This window comes from Lagenorhynchus albirostris, chromosome 11 (genome assembly GCF_949774975.1).
Source record: "Lagenorhynchus albirostris chromosome 11, mLagAlb1.1, whole genome shotgun sequence".
Lineage (NCBI taxonomy): Eukaryota > Metazoa > Chordata > Mammalia > Artiodactyla > Delphinidae > Lagenorhynchus > Lagenorhynchus albirostris.
Genome location: NC_083105.1, coordinates 15147933 through 15172720, shown reverse-complemented (window position 1 = coordinate 15172720; position 24788 = coordinate 15147933). Strand labels below are relative to the sequence as shown.

Sequence of the window (24788 nt, the reverse complement as noted above, 5' to 3'; positions counted from 1 at the left end):
CAGGTGGCCATGTCTAGCTGCAAGGGAACCTGGGAACTGTAGTCTTTATCTGGGCAGCCACGTGCCCAGCTAAAAATTCAGGTCCTACAACACATAAAGGAGATAAAGGATTCTGGGGGAGAGCAATGAGTCTCTGCCAAAAAGGGATACATTAAGGGCTGCCAAAATCAAAGGTGACTCCTTTCTGTAGGGATAGGCCTTATTTTCAACTCTTTTAAAATAAGCCGTGGGCTTCCCTGGTGGCGCAGTGGTCAAGAGTCCGCCTGCCGATGCAGGGGACACGGGTTCGTGCCCCGGTCCGGGAAGATCCCACGTGCCACAGAGCGGCTGGGCCCGTGAGCCATGGCCGCTGAGCCTGCGCGTCCGGAGCCTGTGCTCCGCAATGGGAGAGACCACAACAGTGAGAGGCCCGCGTACCACAAAAAAAAAAAAAAAACAGAAACAAAAACAAAATAAGCCGTGATGCCAGAGCAAGAGACGTGTAACTCTGCTTCATTATTTTCTACTCAAAGTAACATGACAGCACGTTCAGATGCAACACGCTAGTTTTGTTCTCCTAGCCCTTGCATTTGAGATGTCTTTTTTCACGTATTTGAACAGACCCAGAATTTCTTTTTTGGTGAGGAGGTAAACAAAGTGGGTTTTGCCACTAACTGAGCATTTACTTCTAAGAAGGAGAAAGCTTCCAGGTCCCTTGCTATATCTCACGAGGCAGAAGAGATTGGCTGGGAGAAGGAGGTGGAATCACACTTTTGTTACATTATTCAAGGCAGGTTTAATGAGCTGGCTCTTTTCTGTACTTTAGTAGCAGCATTAAACAGCAAGTGGGCACAATTGTTGGACAAAGATTTCTCCTAGGAACTTTGCAAGCATTGCATGTTCCAGTTGCAACAATCATATAATTTTCTTACAAAGGTGCACGGAGATCTCGGTGTGACTTACTTGAGTACAAAGTGGTCTCAATTTGTTCATCTTTTTGCTACCAAGAAGAGAAGGAAAAACTCATTACTGGGGGGACTTGTAGGCTCTGAAAAGGAATTTGGCTTCCTTGGGAAAATGTGCTGAGGAGGGGGGCCAGGGGCCTCTATCCAAGTGAAGCCTAGAGTCCTCTGATTTTCCATTTCACGATTCATTTCTGAAGGTTCCATTTTATTGTCACGGTTACAGAATCCTGTAATGGGAACTGCCCACTACATAAGAGATGATGCAAAAAAATTGTACTTCCCTCCACCAGCGTTTCTCAGCCTCAGCACTATTGACATCTTGGGCTGGATCATTCTTTGTAGTGGGGGATGTCCTGTGCATTGTAAGATGTTTAGCAGCATCTTTTGCCTCTACCTACTAGACGCCAGTAGCAGGTCCCTAGTTGTCACAGCCAAAAATGTCTCCAGACAATGCCAAATGTCCCCTGGGAGATAAAATCACCCCCGTTTGAGAATCACTGCCCTGCAAAACCTACAGGTATCCATCCATAGAGAGACTTGCTAAATGACCTTAAAAGAAGACATGAATTCTGCTCCTAAATACATCTTTGACCCCTAAAAATTAGTTAACCCTCTCAGGCTTCCAGTTTCCTGATCTGAAGAAGGTAGAGAGTTGAGCTGAGTGCTCTCCTTCAGCACTGACCTTCTGGGATTCTGCAGGTCAGAAGCTGCGATCTGGGACTTGGGTCTAGAATACAACTTGAAGGAAAGCAGATTCAGGGGAGAGAATTTGCAGTGACGGACACACCATGCATGCAGGCAAGAAAGCGGTAGGGAAATGTGTATATGAAGTGGGAAGAGACCCTGTGGCTGGAATGGTGAGAAGGAAGAAATGGTTGAGAAATGGGGAACTTTCCAGAGGGGCCACTGCAAGACAGCCTTGAATTTGAAGCCTGTGGTTGGGAATTTAGATTTCTTTGGCACCCAACTCAGGACCAGGCGTCTAGTAGTTAGCCACGCAGCATTTGAACAGAATCTAAGTGAACGTGGAAGGCCTTTGGTAACACAGAGAGGCAGGGGAGTGAGGCAGTAAGAGCAGGGCTCCAGCAACAGTCGGCCTGGTTCAAATCTCAGTTCTACTTACTACTTTCAGGCTCTGTCACCTGGGGCAAGTTTCGTAGCCTCTCTATGCTGCAGTTTCTTCTTCTGAGCAGCGAAGATAAATTTTCTACGGTTAAAGTAAGGATTGGATAAGTTCACATATATGAATGAGTATATATGTGGGTGTGTGGGGGTGTGGGTGTGTATATATATATATATATATATATATATACACACCCACACACACACACACACACACACACACACACATATAGTAAAATTAGAACAGTTCCTAGTACACAATAAGTACTAATGTGTTTGGTATTGTTATTACTAGTATTACTATTATTTGAGAACCAATAAAATACTTTTAGTATGCCTTGCATACTGCTTGACATACAATAGGTGATCAGAATGAATTAATGAAGCTTTCTTAAAACATTAGCTCCTTAATACCCATCTATGATACTAGAACTTATCCCGTATCACCCTTCCCCAGTCCACGGTCCAAACTCAGAGGCCCCAGAGCCAGACAGGGAACACCAATGAGTGGACCCAGCTGGACGTGAGATAAGAGCTAGGCATATGTATGCCCCACATCAAAGTTTTCCAGCTGTTTTCAAACCCTGTGCTAGCCCGCAGCATAGGTGCTAGGACTGCACTGGCCTAGAGTTTGCCCTTCTGCTCCCAAGCCCAGCATCTCTCCCTCCTTCCTGAAATTCTCTTCCTGGGCAGACTCCTGTGCTTCACAGCAGGGACAGAGTGTGGCTTTCTTTGTTGTGCTTTGAGAACCACTGGGCTGCTCTTAAATGAAAGTGTAAACTGGCAAATTCTTGGCCTTGTTTCTCCTCAAGCTGACCTCATCCAGGTGCCCAGTAAGCTGGGAAACTAGACGCATTTCTTTCCCAGGTGATCCACCTGGCTACAGTAATAAGTGTTTGCATGAAATTAGAGCAAAAACCAAGAAGCTAAAACGTCAGGATGGAGTCAGGGAGAAGAGCTGTTGCACAGTAAAGAGTGGTACGTGAACACCAGAAAACACGTGATAAACTCAGAGAATGTCCCTGCTTGGAGGCACCCAAGAGCTTGACTAGCCCAACACCCGCATTTTATAGATAAGGATACTGAAGCTGTCAGTGGAAATGTGATGTATCCAAGGTCACAGCTAATGGGTGGTACAGCCACGACTTAAACCAGTGGCCCTATTCCTGCCTTACCAGTTGCTTTCAGAACCATTACGTAGGCCCCTGTTCTGTAGGGTTCCTCTTTCTTGGCTAAATCTGGTCATGGCCTCAGAATCCTGCTTAACACCTTTACTCTAATCATCCAATGAATCAGAGTTTGCCCAAGATGAACCCCGTTCCATCCCTAGCTTAGATGTTGTTCACAGACAACACAACATTACCCTGAATTCCTAAAGAGGTAGTGGGAGTGCTGACTCCTTGTAATGTTTCTCCTGCATTTCCGATGACTGACATAGGCCCACATCTTCTAGAAATTCATAGTCTGTGTCACACATCCCACATCTCCAGTTACGTATCTGTATTCAAACAGTACCTCCAGCATAGCAAGAGTAGATTCGTAGGCACCCTCTCACTGATTCCTCACAAAAACCTTGACACGTATGTACTTCTCTCCCATTTCATGAATAGTTTTTTCTGCCACCCTTGGGTGAGTTCCAGGGTCGGCAGATAAATGAAATCAGCATTGTCGTCTCGCTCCTGGATGTCAGAAGGCTCCACGCCCACAGAGAAATATGAAGGGATGGCGACTTGATCCGCAATTACTATTTTGAGTTAGTGTTGTACTCTCAACCCTAGGCAACTTCATTTCCAGTTACATAGTCACCTATGTAGCCAAACATCTTGCTTAATATCCTTCTCCATGACAGCCTGGGAGGGCAGGGCCTGTGTCTGGTCCACTTGCTGGGGGACCCCAGCACCTAACCCAGCGCCTGGCCTGTAGCTGGTGCTCAATACGTGGAATGAATGAATCATGGCGCTTCGCTTAGCCTCTGAGGTTCTCCGGAGCCGAAATCTCATCCTATTGGCCCCTCTGTATTCCCAGGGTGTGGCTCGTGGCATTCGATAGTGTTGGATTCAGAGGAGTTGGCCTGAGACCAGGTGTGGGACTCCTCACCAACCCGAGTCTTACTTAGGCCTAACTTTGTGACGAGACAGGCCTGGTGACTTGGAGATAGAAGAGCCAAGTGACTTTGGGGCAGGTTACTTCACGCCTCTCGGTCTCTGTTTCCTCACCTGTGAAATGGGCGTGTGGAAACCTGCCTTTTGGGTTTAACGGTTTTGTCAGGAAGTGAGCATGGGCTCAGGAGTCAGACCACCTGGGTTGAACCAGGCCTTGCCACCTACAAACTGTGTGGCCTTGGGCGGGTGACATAACCTCCATGCCTCTGTTTTTTCATCTGTAAAATGAACAGTGCCCAGTTTTGAGGGCCATGTTGAGGATGAGATGGATTATTACGTGTGAAATGCTTAGCACGTGGAAAGCTATCTATAAATGTCAGTTAGTAGTAGTAGTATTATATTAACTAGAGTGTGTTGGGAAACTGTAAATATTTACTAAATATTTACCCCAGGCCACTGCCTCTGAGAGGGGTCTCGAAAGTTGCTCTGTCTCAGGTTGCCAGCCTGCTGGCGAGACCTTGATGAACAAGAATAGAAACACGGGGAAAGGGAAGTGAGAAGCCATGAGAGAAACCGCAGAACTTTCACAAGGCCCAGCAAACATGAGGCTGCAGGGAGGGCTGGGTTCTGGGGGGCCGGGCTCTGGGATAGCTGGAAATCGCCTCGGGGGCCAAGGAAAGACCTGCCCTGGGACTGGAGGATTGTGTGGTTGGAGGATGGGGGAGGGGAAGGGGGAAAGGGGAGATTCCAGATGGCCTGATTAAATCCCTAGAAAGAGGACCTGCAGTTATAAAATAATAGTATTGTAATAAATATGCCTCCCATGTATCAGGCAATTATGATCACACACTGTGCTGAGTGGTTCGAAAGTATCATCTCCTTTAATCCTCATTGCAGATATAGACGTTAAGTACTGGTGTTGTCAAGCCTGCTTTGCAGATAGAGAGACAGAGGCTTAGAGAGGTTAAGCTACCTGCCCAAGATAGCAAGTAAGAAGCTAAACAGGGATGTGGACTCTGGTGCTGGGGCCTGGGCTCTGCCTGCTGCGTAGGTGCACAGGCTTTGGTGTCAGACACTCAAACCTGGGCTTCAGCTTCCAGCAGTTCCTTCAAGGAGAGAATCCATTGAAGTGGTGGGAACCAAGCACTTTGTACAGCGCTTGGCATATAATGAGCGTGCAGTGAAGGGTAGCTTTTTTTATTACTGATGAGAAAGTCATGGTTATGGGAACTGCTTAGGCCTTTTGGAGTTCAGATCCCAGGGTCATGAGGAGTCCCTTTGGAAGCCCAGTGGTTGCCAGCACATCACTAAGAACTGAGCAGTACGGACTAGTCAGTGGGACTGACCCCGGATCCAGACTGTCTCAGTTCACATCCTGACTCCTCCTTATTAGCTGTGTGACAATGAGCAAATTAATTAACCTCTCTGTGCCTCATTTTCCTTATCTGTAAAATAGGTTAGTAATAATAATGCTTTCCTCATAAGGATATCATGAGAGTTAAACAAGTCAATATTTGTAAAAAAAAAAAAAAAAAAAAAAAAACCTTACAATATGCCTGGTCCATGGTCATTGCTTTCTAAGTCTTTGTTGGATAAGTAAAACATGTAATGTTAGTGTCCCTGTTTTACAGAGGAGAAAAATAAAGGAGATTGAGTAACCTGTGCAGCATTACCCAGGGAGTGAGGGCAGAGCCAAGCAGTGAACCCAGGCAGTCTGGCTTCTGAGTGCACACCCTGGGGGACGGGCTTAGCAGAGTTCCACTGGAGCTCAGGGATCCTGGGAGCTGCAGGTTACCTTCTCGTACCAGCGGGGTCAGGATTGGTCCTGGTGGTGGAGGAGGAAAGAGGGTGTGGGAGCCTGGCTGGGCAGGCCCATAGCATCCTGAGAGGCTCTGGCTTTTCTTGCTGTTGAACTGTTCCAGAAACTGTGCTTTCATCAAGTGTGACTCCCATTCCCCCCTCCCTCCCCAACCTCTGTCGTCATTTTCAGTTTGCTTGCAGAAGCATACAGGACAGGAATGACAGCCCTTCTGGGGGCATGGTTTCCCCACTAGGAAAAGGACCGCCTTTATTCTGGTAGAATTTGTTAAATACAGTGTCTAATCTGAGACCTTAAGAAGTGCTCTTCCTAAAACATTCTTTAGTCTCTGTGTCTCTGCATTTGCTTCTTTGAAATACAGTGTATTTTCTCCAGTCTGCACCTTGCTTTGTGATTTGTAATAATGATTATGGTATGAGATCTCTTAACATTTAATGAGAGCTGTGTGCCAAGCTCTGTTCTCTTCCACACGCTGTACGGGGCTTATCTCATTTAATCCACACCCAAAATCCTACAAGGAAGGTATCGTTACTAAAAGCTCATTTTACAGATGAGAAAACTGAATAACACAGAGGTTAAATAACGTGCCCCAAGGTCACATAGCTGCTAAACAGTAGAGCTGGGAAAACCAGAGTTCATGCTCGTAACTTCGGTGCTAGCTTTTAAAATTCATAAATGCATAAAATGTGTCTGACGCCACACCAGCTTGCATTTGTCACTTGGACTGCATCAAGATATCAGCAGAATGTGTCAGCTCTCACCTCAACGCCGCCTCCTTCCCCGGGGGAGAAAAGGCAGTGCAATCACTGCTGTCCTCAGGCCTGCAGGCCTCCTGGAAAACATCTTTCTGAAGTCATGTTCCTGAAGTAGTGGGAAATATTGAACCAGTCTCTTGGGGCCGGGGTCCTTGAGAAGTCAGAGAAATTGACCACCTTGGTAGCTGACGACTCTTACTTAAATTGATCAGATTTTTTTATGGCATCATTGAAAGCCACTCAGAGGGAAAAACCACAAAGTTGATCACCTTCTAGTGAAGCCCCAGGTGACCGGCTTAATAGATTTCTACATAAATAAGTCCTGTACTTAGGCAGCCATGCTCATTTGTCCAGGCCACGGGGAACCTGCTGGTCTTCCGGGGCAGATCCCTCAGAGACTTTCCAGAAAGAGTAAATGGAGCTCTGAGTCGTGTCTGCAAGAATGCTGCAGGAATTAAGACTTTGCAGAGTTAAATTTTCTAACAAACCCAGTTGAACAGAAAGCCACATTTTCACATACCACTATGGAAAATGTTTCTTACCTGTTTCAGTTTGCTGGCCTGCATTGGCTGGCAGAATTCAGTAACCAGAACCATTCCTTACTTTGTGTGGCCGAGGGATTCTTGATGAACAGACGTTTCCTGGGGTCTGCTCTCAAGAATGAACAGTGGGTTGTGCGTGGATCACACATCTGTTAATGCCGTTATGCTTCAGGCACTGTTGGGGATACGACAGACAATAAGGTAGATGTGGTCCTGCCCCCAGGAGGCTGACATTCTCATGGAAAAAAACCCAAAAAACAAAAAGCAAGCTTTTTACAAGTGAAAAAATAAATTAATAAAATAGTCACAGATTTTGAAAGGTGCCAAGAAGGAGACAGATGAAATTGACCTGGAGCCAAGGTGTACAGAGATAGGGGGGAAACTTACCTCCTTTAGATGGTCAGAGAAGACATCCTTTGGACATGACCTCCAAGCTCACACTTGAGGGGAGAGAAGGAGTCAGCCCTGCAAAGAGCCAGGGGAAGGGCATTCTAGCCAGGGGGAACAGCAGGAAGAAAGTCCTCCGGGCAGGACAGATGTTGGCCAGCTGAAGGTACAGAAGAGAGAGGAGAATTGCTCATACAGAGTGAAGGAGGCAGGGAAGTGCTGGAGAGCAGGGCCGGGCCGGTACCCCAGAGCCCGGCAGGCCATGCGTGGAGAGCTGGATTCTATTCTCAGTACATGGGAAGGCATTGAAAGGTGTTAAGCAGAGGCAGAACATGGTCCTATAGACTTTTTTTTTCCTTGGCCATGCTCCATGGCTTGTGGGATCTTAGTTCCCTGACCAGGGATTGAACCCGGGCCCTCGGCAGTGAGAGCGCAGAGTCCTAACCACCGGACCACCAGGGAATTCCCCTTATAGACATTTTAAGTTCACTCTCACCTTGTGTAAGAGACTGGTTTGGATAGAGAGAAGAGTCAAATCACACGGAAAACTTTTTTTTAATTTATTTTATTTATTTATTTTTTGGCTGCGTTGGGTCTTCGTTGCTGTGCATGGGCTTTCTCTAGTTGTGGCGAGCAGGGGCTACTCTTCGTTGTGGTGCATGGGCTTCTCATGTTGTGGAGCACGGGTTCTAGGCGCGTGGGCTTCAGTAGTTGTGGCATGCGGGCTCAGTAGTTATGGCACATGGGCTTAGTTGCTCCACGGCATGTGGGATCTTCCCAGCCCAGGGATTGAACCCGTGTCCCCTGCATTGGCAGGCGAATTCTTAACCACTGTGCCACCAGGGAAGTCCCTCACACAGAAAACTTTTATTAAAGCATTTCAAAATACAACTTTCCAATATATAAAAGTCTAAACAACTGTCCCTTCCCAACCCTCCCCTGCCAATGACCCAAGCCAAAGCACTGTCACGAGAATTTGTCATAACAAATTCTTATGCCTATGCTTGGTGCAAGGCAGTCCTTGTTTGTCAGCAGCTGTCTAGGATATCACAGGCCTAAGAATTAAAATATGCCCAGACCTGAAAGTCTCTGCACTATGAGCACTTTAATAGGACTGCAATTATGACCTCTAGGCAAGAGATGCTGGTGTTGTATGGACACCAAGGGGGGAAAGCAGGAGTGGGGAGGTGGGATGAATTGGGAGATTGAGATTGACGTATATACACTAATATGTATAAAAGAGATAACTAATAAGAACCTGCTGTATAGCCCAGGGGACTCTACTTCACTTCGCTGTATGGTAGAAACTAACACAACGTTGTAAAACAACCATACCCCCCCCCAAAAAAAAAGATGCTGGTGTTTAGAAGCAGGGTACGGGTGGTGGAGGTGGAGAGAAGCGGGCGGATTTGGGATTTGGGTGGGAACATTAACAGCTGATGGAATGAATATGGGCATGAGAGAAGGTTCTGGCCTGAGCGCCTTGGGTGGACGGTGATGCCATTTACGGAGATGGGACGACTGGAGGACAAGGACGGAGGGTGGGGATGGACATAGAAACCTCCATTCTGGACGGGCCCAATTTGAGGGTCTGAGAGCCATCCAAGCAGCTTGGTCCAGTAGACGGTTGTATATGCCAGCATGATGGAGAAGTACCAGTGTCAGGCCGGGGTCTCAGATCAGCCAGGTCAGATCCTGGCTCGCCACGTACCAGCCCTGTGACTTGGACAGTTTCCTCATCTCTGGAACGGGGCTCCCAATATCACCTACATTGTGGGCTTGTTGTACTGATCGTATGAGTTAATACGTGGGAAGAGCTTAGATTTCAATAGTCAGTATTCAATAAGCGTTGGATTCCTATAATAACAATTATCATCATCATCATCTTAGCGACAGTAATTTCTTGCCATTTCTCTCTTTCTAATTAAAATCAAGGACCTTTGTAGCTGGTAAACACTTCTCCTGGTGGTCCAGGAATTATCGCTTTACCAGTCTGGGAGCTCCGTGAACACAGGGTAGGGTCTGTGTCTCTCCTCCATAACCTCCCCTCGTGGTGCCCACACGCAGGATGTGCCGCAGTAACCCTCATCCAGTCACATGGAATTTAGCGTGATTCCGGAAAAGATGCTTATTTGAGAGAGTCAATCAGGCATTGAAGAGAGCAGAAGGGGCTTGGACACAGACAGGAGAGAGGAAATTGCAAATTCAGTGACGGTGACGATTCACAGCATCTTTGCTCCCCAAGAAGGAGGCTCTTGATTTCACAAAGCAACCTCGTCCAGAATTAGTTAGTGGTCTGTTAGAAGAAAGGTTTCCCTTCCAATTAGTCAAATCAGATACCTCCCCAAGATCTGCACACACACACACCCATCAAGGCTCCAGACACCTCGGTGTGACACCTGCAGGCCCCCATCTCTCCCTCTCCGGAAGCCTCTGTGATGTGTGCCCCAGGATCTCACCCTGTTGCTCTCACCTTCTTCTCTCTGTTGTGTTCATTTTGCCTGAAGCATCTGCCTTAACCAGTTTTGGGGGAACATGGGTCCCTTAGATGCAGCCCACTGCCACACCAGGCACCTCCCCTCTTCCCCGGAGATGGGTGCTGTCTACATTCAGTGAGATCCATGATCTCACCGTGTGTTCTTTTCAAATCATGGCACGTGGCTCTGCCCTTTCCCAGATTTTTTTTTTTAAGTTAAATTTCAATTTCAGATAAACAGTGAATAATGTTCTAGTATAAGTTTGTGTCACTCAGTATTTGCTAAAGTATATTTATTTGCTAAATCTGGCCACCGTAGCTGTAAGAATCCCAAGTCCAAATTCCCATGAACTGGACCAAGAAGCCCTAGGGCACAGCCCCATTATGTGTCCTTAGAAGTTCACATCTTGGGTGCTGATGCCATGGTCTAAAGCCAGACCCGGAGTCTTCAGCCCTCCCCTACCCACACCTGGAGAGCTCTCAGGCTTCCTCGGAGAGTCTTCCAACTGAGGTAGTCTTGGCTCCCCGACCTGCCATGAAAAGGTCTAATCCTGGAGTCCAGGGTCCAGGTCCAAGTCTCCAAAAACCTTTCTTAGTTCCTCCCAGGGCTGTCATACAAACAAGCCCTCGGATGGCCTGGCCTGACACCCAGTTCCTGAAGCATGTATGCAGATTAGACCCCACGTCAACACCAAGCTTCCTCTTTCTCTGGATTCCATCGTCACTGCATCAGCGCCCTCTGGTCCTCTAAGAGCCCTAACATCTCCTGTGACTGTGTTCCTATTTCCAGACAGCCTTCCTCCAAGGCTCCTTTGCCAGCTGGGATGAATGATAGGTCAGGAACCCAGTGAAGAGTCAAGGGCACACCCATCCCACATGATTCCTAAGGTTCCCTCTGTTCTTCATCCCTCAGGTCCTCTGCCCCAGATCCTAGCCGTTCTGAGGAGCCTTAGTGCCATAAACTTTCAGAACAACAGTCCGTCTCATTTCCTTCAAGGATTAACAAGAAGCTAGTTCCCTGGCAAAGTTAACCCTTCCTCACACCAGAAAGTGGGTTATTTAGAGGCAGGAGTGGAACCAGGAATTCTGGAGCCCTGGCTCCTTTCCTGGGTATCCATGCCCAGCATTAGCAAAGAGCAGGAGTATGAAGGGGTCCGGGACAGCACAGACTCCTGATGATGCAGGGCGTGTAGCTCACCAGCCTGAGGACAAGGGCCATCACCTGAGAAATGGGCACCTGCTCGTAGAAAAATGGAATCTTCGTCCTCTGCTCCGTCCCAGCACCCACTACCTTCACTCAGCCCCTTGTCACTTCACACTTGGGCAGTGACTTCTTTCTGTTTGGCTGTTTCTTTTAGCACTAACATCTCCCCACCTCTAGGGTCAGCTCCCCTCAAATCCATCCTCCACGGTCTCCCAGAGTTGGCCATCCAACCGTATCAGTCCCCTGCCTGCTTAGAAACCTTCAGTGGCTCTTACGGATAAAGTCTTAGGATTAAGTAAAGTTCCCCACCCTCAGCTTCTGGCCCTCTGCCTGGAAGTTTATGCCCCAGAAACACTAAAACCTCCATAGTTAGCTCTCAGAGCCCGCCACGTCTCGTGTCCATACCTTTGCTCATGCAAGCCCTGCTCCAAGTTCTCCTACCCTCTGTCCCTCTCTCTCCTTATTTAAGACACAGTTCAGTCTGTCATACAGAGTGAAGTAAGTCAGAAAGAGAAAAACAAATACCGTATGCTAATGCACATATATGGAATCTAAAAACAACGGTGCTGATGAACCTAGTGGCGAGACAGGAATAAAGACGGAGACGTAGAGAACGGACTTGAGGACACAGGTGGGGGAAGGGGAAGCTGGGATGAAGTGAGAGAGTAGCATGGACATATATACACTACCAAATGTAAAATAGACAGCTAGTGGGAAGCAGCCGCATAGCACAGGGAGATCAGCTCGATGCTTTGTGATGACCTAGAGGGGTTGGATAGGGAGAGAGGGAGGGAGGCTCAAGAGGGAGGGGATATGGGGATATATGTATACATGTAGCTGATTCACTTTGTTGTACGGCAGAAACTAACACAACATTGTAAAGCAATTATACTCCAATAAAGATATATATTTAAAAAAAGACAAAGCTCAGGGGTCACCTTCCCCAGGAAGCCTTGCTGGATCCCCTAGGCTCTGGTTGGTGTGTGTCTCTGAACACCTCAATCACTGCAATTGCCACATGGCATCATGGTTGCCAGGGCCTGTGCCCTCTCCCCTTCCAGGCATTGTGCGCCTCTTGCAAACAGGTGCTCAGTAAATGCTTGGTGATTTGATTTGACAATTCACCATAAGAAGGAAGTAACATCCTTTGCAAGTGTAGTTTGTATCCCCTTCTTGAATTCCTTGATTCTCCTCCCCACCCTTCCCTAACCTGGCTCACTTCGCCCAACTGGCTCGGTTAGTTTCCAAAGCATCTCACCACTAGTACTCTTATTTCATCTTGCCAGGTCTCCGCCCTGCTTCTACTTTGAAAGTAGAGACTCCAGCCATTCTGTGTTCACTCGGCTAACGTTTTTAACACCTCCACGTGCTGGGTGCTGTCTGGACTGTGATGCAGAGACTTGCTGGACAAGGTCCCTGCTCTCAGAAGTCCCCAGCCTGGAGGGGAAGTCAGACAAGGAAAGAGGCAAATAGTAGTATATGCTGTGATGGGGGGACGGGGGGTGGGGTGGGGGGACACAGTATATACCCAGGTCAGCTCTCCACAGACTGCCTTGGGCTCACATCCCAGCTCACTGGTTTTTGCTGTGTGGCCTTGGGCAAGTCCCTTATCTGTGTCTGTTTCCCATGGTTAAAAGAGAGGGTAATGATAGTACTTACCTCTTAGGGTTATGTGGGGGTAAACGAATTAACTCATGTAAAGAGTTTAACCATAGTGAACAGTCAGTAAATATTAGCCATTATTATTCTTAGCTCAATCTGCTGTGGGAGCAGAGGAGAGATAAGACAGATAAGCCGCAGTTATAAAGGACATAAAGGACGAGGATCAAGAGATATCCATATTCTACCTGGAGCCCAGAAACAAGCAATTGACATGAAAAGCAAATGGAAAGTCTCCTTGGTGCTTCCTAACTCGAGAGCCAGTCCTGGCGAAGCTGTTGCACACACCTGACCATCTCTCTCTTCCTTAGGGCCGACGACTGCTTTTGCGCTTCTCGGAAGCTGGACGCGGTGGCCATCGAAGCCAAGTTTAAGCAGGACCTGGGTTTCCGGATGCTGAACTGTGGGCGGACGGACCTGGTGAAGCAGGCAGTGTCTCTCCTGGGGCCCGATGGGATCAACACCATGAGCGAACAGGTACAGGGTCCTCGGAGTGTCTGAACAGGCACCCCACCTCCACCATGTGCCCTGCCCCAGGGCAGGATGGAAACAGGAGGCGCTGAACAGAGGCTCCCCCTTCTGGTGACGTAGGGTGATTGTGTAGTTGTTGTTTTCTTTTTTTTTTAAGTTTTTAAAATATCTTATAAAAATATCCTTGTTCATCTGTACAGAAGTTGCACGTGATCCTTGCAGCTGAAATGGAAAATAGAGAAAAATAGACCTATTCCAGAAAGGAAATCATACCATCATCATCCACCATCATTTATATTTAGCTTGTGTCCTTCAAGCCCTTTTTCCAGCATAGTTAAAATTAGTTCTCTGCATCACAGAACAAATCCAAGCAGATTTTCACCAAACTTTCAGGGTGTGTTTAAGATACACAAAAGTCATTCTGAGGGACCCTAGGAGACACCTCAGAGACAGGCAGCCATCCCCCAAACCACTGACACAGGTACAGTGAGAGGCTTGTGTATCTATCAGGGAGACACCCCGGGTGGGTGAAGATGTCACGGATGGAGAAAACAAACAGCAGCTTTCAATGTGAGCCCCAGATGGAAAGTCACAAAGGACAAATGGAATTGCTTCTCACATGGGCAGCTCATGCAGCAAGTTCCAGGGAAGGGATAACAGCTAATAATTTTCTTGAGCAACACAAAGGAGCCGTAATACACACATACACACACACACACACACACACACACACACACACACACACACACATTATTTTTTAAGAACAAGGATTTATTATCTTTCTGGTTTTGGTATTTTGTATTAAAGATACTTTGCAGTATCATTAAATATTCTTTTTTTAACTCTTAATGGCTACATAAAATGGTCATATTATTTGTTCAGTGAACCATACCTCAGTTGTTGAATACTTAGATTGTTTCTAATTACTTATATCAATAATGCTGAGCTACATATACTTACACAAACCTTTGTTCAAATCTCTGATTAAGTGGAAATAGTCACTCAAATGCATCAACTTATCTTAAAGTTTTTGATCTCAAATTACTTTCCCAGAGGCTGTTTCCTTGTACACACTCTCCAACTATTTATGTGTACCCTGTTAATCTTTTACTTAATTTAATTATCTTTTGCCTGTTTTTCATTAGAGCTTAAGTGTTTTTCTTCTTTATTTCAAAGAGTTCTTTACATATTAGACATATAACCCTCTGTTACAATATGACAAATATGTCTCAATTTATTTTGTTTACCTCTTAATTTTGTTTATGTTTTCAATTGCGTGTCCTCAACACTATAATGATTTTCTTTTGTGATTTCTTCCATTACTTTTATGCCTAGAAACGGATCCAGTTAGATGTCTTTTATGGTTTTAATTTTTTTCTCTATATCTCTAATCAAACTGGAAATGATTTTGGTGTATAGTGTGAGGTAAGGCTCTAACCTGAACATTTTCCCAAATAGCCACCTTCACAACACTGTTTATTGAAAAATCTGTCCCTTACTTCTGTTGGTTGTGGTACTTTGTAATAAGCAGGAATCGTGGGCAGATATGGAATTCCTGAAAGTCATTCCTCATTCCCTTGCCTTTTGCTTGTAAATGATAATGTCAAAGCTGACGTCGTGCTGTGGTCATACTCAGAGGCACCAATTTCCCTTGACACTGACCAGCAGCTCACATAGAGCAAAGATGACACTTATATTGTGAAAGAGAAAATGTCAAGGAAACAGTGTTTACCAATTAGATAGCTTAGGGCTGATATTGCAGAATCCAGAAAGTTCCTAAGAGCTTTCAGTTGAAACCAGCCACTTGTTTTAGCCAACACTTTTAGATCTGTTGCACCCTAAGGCAAACAAAAAATCCTCCGACTTAAGCCAAGATAAATGCAAAAAAAAGGCAATGTATGTTTCCCTCCTTGCTTCCCTTTTGGTTTTCAAAATATGGAGGATTATGACCTTATAGGGCTGTACATTTACTTTAAAATACTGGATTTTGAGTACAGTTATAGCCTTCTTCACACAAGTAAGATTTTCCGTTTGTTTTGTCAAGTGACACAGCCACCTGGTAAACCTCCATTCTCTGGTTTTTAACTCACTGCAGGGCATGACCCCCCTGATGTACGCCTGCGTCCGCGGGGACGAGGCAATGGTTCAGATGCTGCTGGATGCCGGAGCTGACCTGAATGTGGAGGTGAGGGTGCAGAGGGCTGCAGGGCCCCTGGGCCTGGCATATCCTTCGGGAAGGCGAGCAAAGAGAGGGGGGCTTTATCTCCCAAAGAGCCACCGCTGAGGGTGCTCAGTCCAGCAAATAGGTCAGACCAGCTGTTGGATTTCCTCCGTCCTGAGGCCCCAGCCCAACCAAACTCCAAGGAGCTGCCCCCAAACATTTTTCATTTAAAAATAACCAACGAGGCCACAAGGAGCCCTAGCTTTTCCCTCAGTTCAGCTGTACCCAATCTCTGATTCTTCTTGCTGATCCGTTCCTTCTGGGGTCGGGAAGAGAGAGCTCTCCTGAGCCATCAGCCCTTTCCTCTGCCAAATACAAAGTTGGTCCACGTGCCCTGAGCTAAGGTGTAGCTCCCCCAGATCTTCCACCCTCCCCCACCGAATCCCGATTGGCTCACCCGGTTGGCCGGTTTAAACCACAGGTCTTAAAGCTAATTGCAAAGCTTCCATGAGGCAGTGTGGTATAGTGGAAAGCACACTCCCCGCAGGCTTTAGAATTTGACACATGGGTTCAAATTCTGAAACTGCTGCATCTTAGTAACTTGCTTTTCTGCTTGGGCAAATAGTTTAACCTTCCTGAGCTTCGGTGTTCCCCTTTGCAAAATGGGGGAATAATCGCACCCATCTCAGAGAGTTGTTGGAAGAAATAAATACAGAGTAGCATCAATTTAGGACTCAGTTATTATTGGTTCCTGCCCCCGCCAAGGCTTATAATAGGTAAAATTACACTTTTTGACCATGTTCTATGCTGACTTAAGACCCACTCTCACAAAAAAAAAAAAAAAGAAGACCCACTCTCTTCCGGCAGCCTAATATTGGCAGTCTCAGAAGCTGAGAAGATCGATTGACATGCTGCACTCCTAACTCAGCCACCCCACGAAACTTTTTTTAGTTCAAAATTAGATGCTCTTGTAGTCTTAGTACTGTGGTTAAAAAAAAAAAAAAAAGAAAAAAAAAGCATGCTTTATATTCATCTGAGGAAAGCAGGCAATAGACATGGTTTTGGATCCAGAACCATTTTGGATCTTATAAATTTCAGGTATTGGGGATTTTTTTTCCTGCTATGAATCCCCCAAGCACTGTGCACATCCCTGCAAAGGCTCGTCAACTTTGGGTCCTGGTGGGGTTCTCTGGTCCTCTAGCCCATCCCACAGCTCCCAGCTCAAGGTCCTCCCCCCGCCGGTGATTAGTGAAATCAACTGCTATGAAAGCAGCAGGCATCGCGGCTCTATGGCCCCAGGAATGTTTGGAAGAAAAGCCATGTGTAGGTGGCAATCCTGCAGGACCCTAACCTTTAGCTGTCCTGCAGCCTCTCTCTTGGCCTGGGGTGTTTTGAGGTCCCCATATGGGAAGGCCAGTATCAGATTGCTCATTCGTGGTGTGCCCAGGGAAGGTTTGTGCCTAGGTTTCCAGTAGCATGAGGGTCCTTGTCAACCAGGAAGCCAGCAGAAGAATGAAGTGAGGACAGTGTGGGGTGAGCTGTGACCAGATGGTGATGTCCTCCATCAGAAGGCTGGTGGTATTGCTTGGCTTGAAAGCTCGAAGCAGACCTCCCCTTGCACGGGGTTTGCCACTGCCAAGAATTTCCCCTAAAGATGTGGATGTGATGGTAGTGGCCTCACACTACCTGACATCCTGTAGCTCTCAGAAGCATCACCCTCCCTTAAGCAGGAAGAGAAAAACAGGCAGGGGAGCAGGCTCATTGTAGCCACCATTACAGCTTCTCCAAGGCTCCTTAGAGGTGGTCAGAAATCATCCATTCAACTCTTTTCAGATGAGAAGCAAAGGAGTCCTTATTGTGACGGAGGATATAAAGTCACTACCCCACATCTCCAGTGTTTCCCGAGGCGCCTTCTAGGACGTCCTTTTGTACATATCTGGCCCACATGCCCAGCCACAGATAGGTCAGATTTGCTGGTCTAAGTATTGTGAAGGTCACATTTTGAAAATAACTTCAATTTGTTTATAGGTTGTCAGTACTCCTCATAAATATCCATCCGTCCACCCTGAGACCCGCCATTGGACGGCTCTGACTTTTGCTGTGTTGCATGGACATATTCCTGTAGTTCAGGTATTAACATATTTCCCTATCCACATCTGACCTTTAATTTTACCTCTTTCATGCAAATTTGTACCTCTCCCAGCATGCCTATTCCCTAAGAGATTCATATTGGTTAATTGCAGTTAAATATAGCACATTCATATCATATGAATGAAAATATTATATGTAATGCTCTATATGGCCTGGCTCTAACCAATATGAACTTAACACATACCCACATGCAGCCTCACACGCAGAGTGGCAAACTTATCAAGTTGTTCCCAGTTGCTCGGGGGTGGGGCCTGAGCTGTGATTTTGTGGATTTGTTCATTTTTGCTTGTTGTAACATGAACGTAAGACCTGGCTGGTGTGAGACCTTAGAACCTTCCCTTAGGTGTGACCCCAGTGTTTGCATAGAGTCTAGTGGTTTCCAACCACTGGAAAGAAACATCCAGGTCTCCAACGGAGTGGTTCCAAAAGATACTTGCTTGGATCCCACTTATGGAGAAGCCCATCCGAGAGGTCTAGAGTAGGGTCTTCACGTGTGTCTTCTGAAACAGCTCCCCGAGTATGTCCTCATCTGAGGTCCTTTGGGCACGTAAGTGTGTTTTGCTTGCACCTTCTCTGGCTGTTGTAGAGTTGGTGTTCAATGAATACCCATCTAGTATATTCTAGATCTTAAGCTCGGTTTATTCTAGATCTTAAAACTTTACTTCATTGGAAAAAAGAGATCAGCACCCACGTCCCTGACCACATCTGACCCCCTAATAAACGCTGAGCTTTGGGTACATCGGGAACTCACCTCCTTTTACGTGGTCCAAGCCTCTTAGAAGTATGCAGAGCAGAAAATAGTGTGCTAGGGACCCCTAGGCAATGTTGGAGTGCCACAGGAATCCTTCGTTGTTTCCTAGGTCGTGGGAATCCTTAAGACAGATCCGAAGTCATGTTTCAGGAGGTTGAGTGTGTGACATGTCACACCGAGAGCTGGCTTCTGCCTGTAGAATGTCATGACCAGCCCACTCCTAGTGGAGGGATCAAAGAAAGGAGGGGTCAGAGGGTGGCCTAGTGGACACCAATGCCATCCCTTAACATGCAGTGGAATCCCCAGCCTTTACATCAGGAATAGGAGCAGTGGGTAGCCAAGCAAAGCCAAACAGAAGTCAGGTCACCTCTGTGCAGCAGGTGCACACATCATGGAATGCCAGGTAGGCAGCCCCTTCCTGGCTGTGCCCTCAGGTAGCCCTGAACAGGTAAGACAGATGTTTCTCCCCCATTTTACATCAGCGGTGCTGACAGCACGTTCACTGTGAGATCCGGCATGGACAGCATCTCTGTTTTTAGGAAGCCCAGATCTCTCAGAGATGCACAGAATGGAATCATATTCAGCAGCGCTCTTGGAAGCTCACTCTGCCACTTTACTCACTGCTCTTGCTGGCCAGAAAACTCAGCATCTGCTGAGCTGTCCTCAGAGCCCTCCAGGATGTTCTAGAAGCGATTCTTGTCCTGGTTGGCCCTGGTGGTCCCCGCAGAGTTTTTCAGAACTCTTGGGTTGCTATGGCTCTAAGAGACCCCACTAATACTCTCCGAGGCTTTGTGTCACCGACCCCGAAAGGAAGTCCTCCAACACTCTGGTGCCACGAGCTTCTAGCTCAGTGCTTCTAGAAACTTTTAATGTACATATAAATCACTTGGAGAACTTGCTGAAGTGCAGATTCCCATCCTTCGGTCTGGGGTGGAGCCTCAGAGCCAGCATTTCAAACAAGCTCCCAGGGGATGCCGATGCTACTGTCCGTGGACCACAATTGGAGTGATCTGAGGCTCTAGAAGATACGAGAGGCTCTCGGTTTTTCCTCTGAGGTGCAATTGCCCTCCCCCGTGCACATGCTCACAGACCCAGAGGGAGGGCAGGAACACTGACGTCACACTGATTTCCACCACCTTTTCCTGACGTCCCCTCACATGCATGTCCTTTAAACATCTCAATGGCCACTCTTCCTCCGCAGCTCCTCCTGGACGCTGGGGCCAAGGTGGAGGGCTCTGTGGAGCATGGCGAGGAGAACTATTCAGAAACACCCCTCCAGCTCGCAGCCGCCGTAGGTAAGAGTTGCTGATGCTCACGCCGGCCAAGGGGCTCCAGCGCGCTGGCCCTTGATGTGTCTGTGACTGTGTGTTTGCTTGATTCTCTTATAAAACCCCCTTCTCTGGGCTTGCAGGAAATTTTGAGCTGGTTAGTTTGCTGTTGGAGCGTGGCGCGGACCCCCTGATAGGAACCATGTACAGGAATGGAATTTCTACCACCCCCCAGGGTGATATGAACTCTTTCAGCCAGGCCGCAGCCCACGGACACAGGTAGGCTAGGACGGCCCAAAGCCACGAGGTCCCAAGTGGTGCTTGTTAAAAATGTAGATTCCCAAGCCTACCCCAGACCCACTGTATCTCTGGATGTGGGACCCAGAGGCAGACCAGTCCTGGCCAGCCAGCTTCATGCAGCACACGTCCACTCAGACTGGCTTGTCTGGTCCTTTCCCAACCGGCTTTCCTATCACAGAGACGTCACTCTCTGCCAGGGTTGGTCAGCACTCATCCTATCGCCTGTCGTGAAGTGAGAAGAATCCATTTTAAAGAATCGTAAAACCTCTCATGTTTGGTTACCTCCTGTCTACATTTCCTTCAGGATTTACCCCATCAGATTTTACTACACGTAACCCCAAGTGAAGCAAATTCACTATGGGGGGGGGGAACTGCAGGCAGACGTTCTAGAACCTTCTAGATATTTGGGGAATGCACTTAGCTCCAAGTTGTCCTCAAGGAAACACAGCCAGACCTGCCCCACCATCTCTTCCATCCACCAAACGTAGCACCTGTGGTCAGGCCTCTGAAACCGCCACCCCGGAGTTGGTCCCGTCCTTCCCTTGTCCCACGTGAGAGGTCTCCCCACGCCCCTGCCTAGTCCCTGCCCTGGCACAGCCCTTCCGTCTCTGAGTGTCTTCATCTCTGGGTTTATGATTGACAGGAATGTGTTCCGCAAACTGCTCGCTCAGCCAGAGAAGGAGAAGAGTGATATCCTGTCCCTGGAGGAGATTCTGGCCGAGGGGACAGACCTGGCGGAGACAGCCCCGCCCCCCCTGTGCGCCAGCCGCAACAGCAAGGCCAAACTCAGAGCCCTGAGGGAGGCCATGTATCACAGCGCTGAGCATGGCTACGTGGATGTCACAATTGATATCAGGAGCATAGGTCAGTCTGGGGACCCCCCAAGGCTGGGCACAGAGCCTTTGCCCAGCTCCAGGTCACACGCACCCACACACACACGCGCACGCACGCACGCACGCACGCACGCACACCCCACGCAGCCCAGGGAACTTCTCATTTGCTGGTTGGAGCACTTCCAGGCTAAGTTCCCACACCATCCCCATGGACAGCAGCATCCTGCCAGCCCCAAAGTCCCATCCTCAGGTCACCTTTCCACGATTCCCAAACTCTGGACCCTGAGTTAGAAATTTGAATCACCTGGGGAGCTTGTCTGAATACAGATTGCCAGGCCCTACACCCAGAGGCTCTGCTTTCAAGGGTCTGGATGGATAAAGGCTGGAAATCTTTATATTTAACAATCATCCCAGGTGGTTCCCAGTGGTTGGGGAATCGCTGCCTGAGAGCCCCCAAATCCATGAAGCGGCCGCCGGCACCAGCTAGGATGAGGGCATCTCTTCCCTAGCAAGGCTGCACCCACTTCAGGGGCAAAGCCACCCTCGGGAAAAGTTAGGGGTGGCTCTCCCTTGAGTGAGCTATGCCGGAGCCATCTCCTCCGTGCGTCTGGGGAACAGGCTGGCCTGGCCTTCACCCCTCTAATGGCACTAGCCCCGGCCCAGACACAGCAGGATGGAGCACGGGCTGTAAACACAGGCTGTGGCAGCTCAGGGTAGGCCGAGGCCCCAAGGAGGGGCCCCCGGTGCTGTTCTGGAAACTGGTCTCTCTTGGAGGGTGGCCGTTTAGTGTGGCGGACGTTTATGCCATCGCCCTGGGAGCCTGTGACGCTTGATTCTGAAGCTCGAGACCCTGAATCGTGTGCTTGTTATAAACAGTAGCGAGTGCCTCAGTCTCACAGTGGGGGGGGGGAGAAGCAAATCACAGCGATCAGCTGCTGGAGAGGCTTCTATCCAGGGAGAAAGACCTGATGAAGTGCCTGCAGGTGGAAATGTCGTTTTGCACATGGGGGCGGCAGCAGCATCCTCCCTCCCGTGTCTTCACATTCAGATGGAAATACCTGCCCTGACCAGAGCAGCGGATGGTGAGGTTTCACCACCTCTAAGCTCTGGGCACGGATGTAGAGGGGATGGAGACGAAGGAAGTCAGAACTCAGAAGGATGGGATCTGCATAAAGAGTGTGCATTAGAATTCCAATATTCTACACAAGGATTATACCTTGTAAAATGCAGCCCCTAATAACGTGAGTAGCGTGCAGAACTAAACACCCATAGTTAAGGGAATCGAATTACGACCTTTAATTTCAACTTCTGTGGGTCTTTGGGGGGAAAAAAAGCAACACTGGCTCTATTCATTGAAAGGCAGGCTCTTGGTCTCATGATGTGGTAATGTCCCCCGGAAAGGCCAGCTTCCAGATAAAAACACGCCTTCTCCTCCGGTTGTTTTCTGCCCTCCCCTCCCCTCCCCCACCCCCACCTGCCCCCTTTCCAGGTGTCCCGTGGACCCTGCACACCTGGCTGGAGTCTTTGCGGATCGCCTTCCAGCAGCATCGCCGGCCTCTCATTCAGTGCCTGTTGAAGGAGTTTAAGACCATTCAGGAGGAAGAGTACACGGAGGAGCTCGTCACCCAGGGCCTGCCCCTCATGTTCGAGATCTTGAAAGCCAGCAAGGTACGAGGGCTTAATGCCGTTGTGCTTGTGGGCAGAGAGAAAGGCTGGGGGCTCTGATCTCCATGCTCCCTGAGCCTGACCCTGTCCCACGGAGGTGGGGGGGCTGCCTGCAGTCACAGCGCTGACACAAGTGTACCCCAGCTGGTTACAGCTATTTGCAGAGCCTTTCATGGGGCAGCCGCTTTACTGAACACCTGTTACGTCCCAAGGCACTTGGGCACGTGGGACAAAGTAAAAGATACCTTCCAGCCTGGGGAATTTGCATGAAAGCTGGGGAGCTAAAGCCCACCCATGGGCCCCAAGGACATCTGAGGTGGTTTGTGAAACAATGTTAAATTGGGTGGCACAGGCTCTGAGGGGTGTGAGATGCTCAGGGAAGGCGTCACTGAGGCGCTGAGACCAGGGCAGGCCTGGATGGACATTAGGAACCCAGCAGGAAGAGAGAAATGGGTGTAGCTCTCTAGGTCGACAGGATGCAGACCTGCCAAGGTCCCTGGAAAGCCAGGCCCTGAGAAGGCTTTTCAGGTCTGAGGATCGCATGAGCCCAGCGCTTGAGGCTCACGCCTTCCTCAAGGGCCTCTGAATTCCTGCTGGCACTATGCTCCCAGCAACGGGGAAATGCCGCAACCCCTTCACAACAGGCTTTGCAGGACCCGGGGGTCCTAAGATAGTGGGAGCCTGTGCAGTGTCAGGGAAGTAGGCAGGCCTCTGAACCAAAAGGGCGGGTGGGTTCCCCTGCCAGGCTTGGCCAACAAGCTGTCACGAGTGGAGAGGGGGAGCAGCCTTCTCCAGGTGGCAGGGATGGCCCCGCAGCAAAGCAGCAGCAGCAACACACCCAGCTGCTCCCTGAGCCTTGGAGCACCTGGCCTGGGGTCCAGAGCGGGTCCCATTAGGTATTCTCATTAGCACCAGAGTCTCAGCCTCTGGGGGCTGGATTTGTGCTTGATGTCAGGCCCCACTGAGACCCAAAATGGGAGGAGGTGTGCCGGCCCTCGGGTGATGAGCCTCAGTGATTCCACAAAGAGCAAAACTTGCTGGAAGTATTTCAAAACCAAACTCTCCCTGCCCCTCACCCCGCAACTTGAAAAATAAATAAATAAGGCCTGAAACTACCTAAGAAACCACCTTAGTGAAAAATCATTGCTAGGTCTGTTCCCAGGGTCTTGGTGTTCTAATTGGTTTTTTGGTTTGGTTTGGTTTTTTTCTCTTCTACGGGCTGTAGTGGGAGTTCCAGAAATTACTAAGGCATCCTATGTCTTGAGGAAAGCTAATCTATGGATTTTTTAAAGTAAACTTCACTTTGAAGAATGAGATACATTAGAAAAGTGCCCAGATCGTAACTATAGATCCTAATGAATTTTCACAAGGTAAACTTACCTGTGTGGTCAGCACCCAGACTGAGAAATGGAACATTGCTAGCACGCCAGCAGGCCCCTTATACCCCACTCAGCCACCACCCGGAAAGGGCAGCCAACAGCCTCTGAAAGTAGCACCTGGAGGCCTGGAAGAAGCCAGGGGCCTTTGGCAGATGTGGACTAGAGCCTGCTCCCTGTCAGCTGTACTGATCTTGGAGGGTGGGGGGAGCCAGGGATGGGGCAGGAGCAGCACGTGGTCAGGAGCGGGGGCAAGTCTGGGGAAAAGGGTGCTTTCAAGAGTCAAGTTTGCCATTATGCGGGGGGGTCAATGGTAACCCCTACTGGTGAGATGTGGTATTACACCACCATGTACACCGACCACAGGGGACAAAGAGGTGATCAATTTCCCTTGGCTGCCGGGGCAAGTCAAGCAGTCCCCAAACATGGTGATGTTCCTGGGGTCAAAAGATGTCTAGAGAGAGATGGTGGCAGAGAAGTTCAGAGAGTTGAGAAAGTGCTGCAAAGCTCTGCCTTCAGAAAGTGTCCTATTGGAGGAAAGGAGTAGCCATGCATCACACAACTAGCTAGCATTGTCCCTTCTCCCTCCATTAACGGATTCCTGTTCAAATCATGTCTGCTGTTCTGTGGGCACAAATACCTGGTTCTATCAGAGTAGTGGGTAAGAATATAGAATTCCTGTAAATAAATCCACTTTATGGTCAACTCACAGAAATACAGCCATCCTGTAAAGTGAGGCGAGGCCTTCTCCGCATCCGTGACTCTTGCTCGGTCATACGTTACTTGAAATCTAGTTGCAGAT

General features: G+C 48.4%; 1 protein-coding gene across 3 annotated transcripts in view; it reads left to right on the top strand.

Annotated features, from left to right (window-relative positions):
• The window catches only part of ABTB3 (ankyrin repeat and BTB domain containing 3), a 307341-nt gene that overhangs the window by 248226 nt on the left and 34327 nt on the right, over positions 1 to 24788 (top strand). The window contains exons 5-11 of one of the 3 annotated variants that reach the window (XM_060164682.1): positions 13322 to 13487; positions 15577 to 15666; positions 17671 to 17772; positions 19746 to 19839; positions 19956 to 20091; positions 20756 to 20976; positions 22435 to 22613. In XM_060164682.1, coding sequence (XP_060020665.1) covers positions 13322 to 13487; positions 15577 to 15666; positions 17671 to 17772; positions 19746 to 19839; positions 19956 to 20091; positions 20756 to 20976; positions 22435 to 22613 — 988 coding nt within the window. The remainder of the gene's footprint in view (positions 1 to 13321; positions 13488 to 15576; positions 15667 to 17670; positions 17773 to 19745; positions 19840 to 19955; positions 20092 to 20755; positions 20977 to 22434; positions 22614 to 24788) is intronic. The other 2 variants (XM_060164683.1, XM_060164684.1) reach the window with 2 other exon arrangements.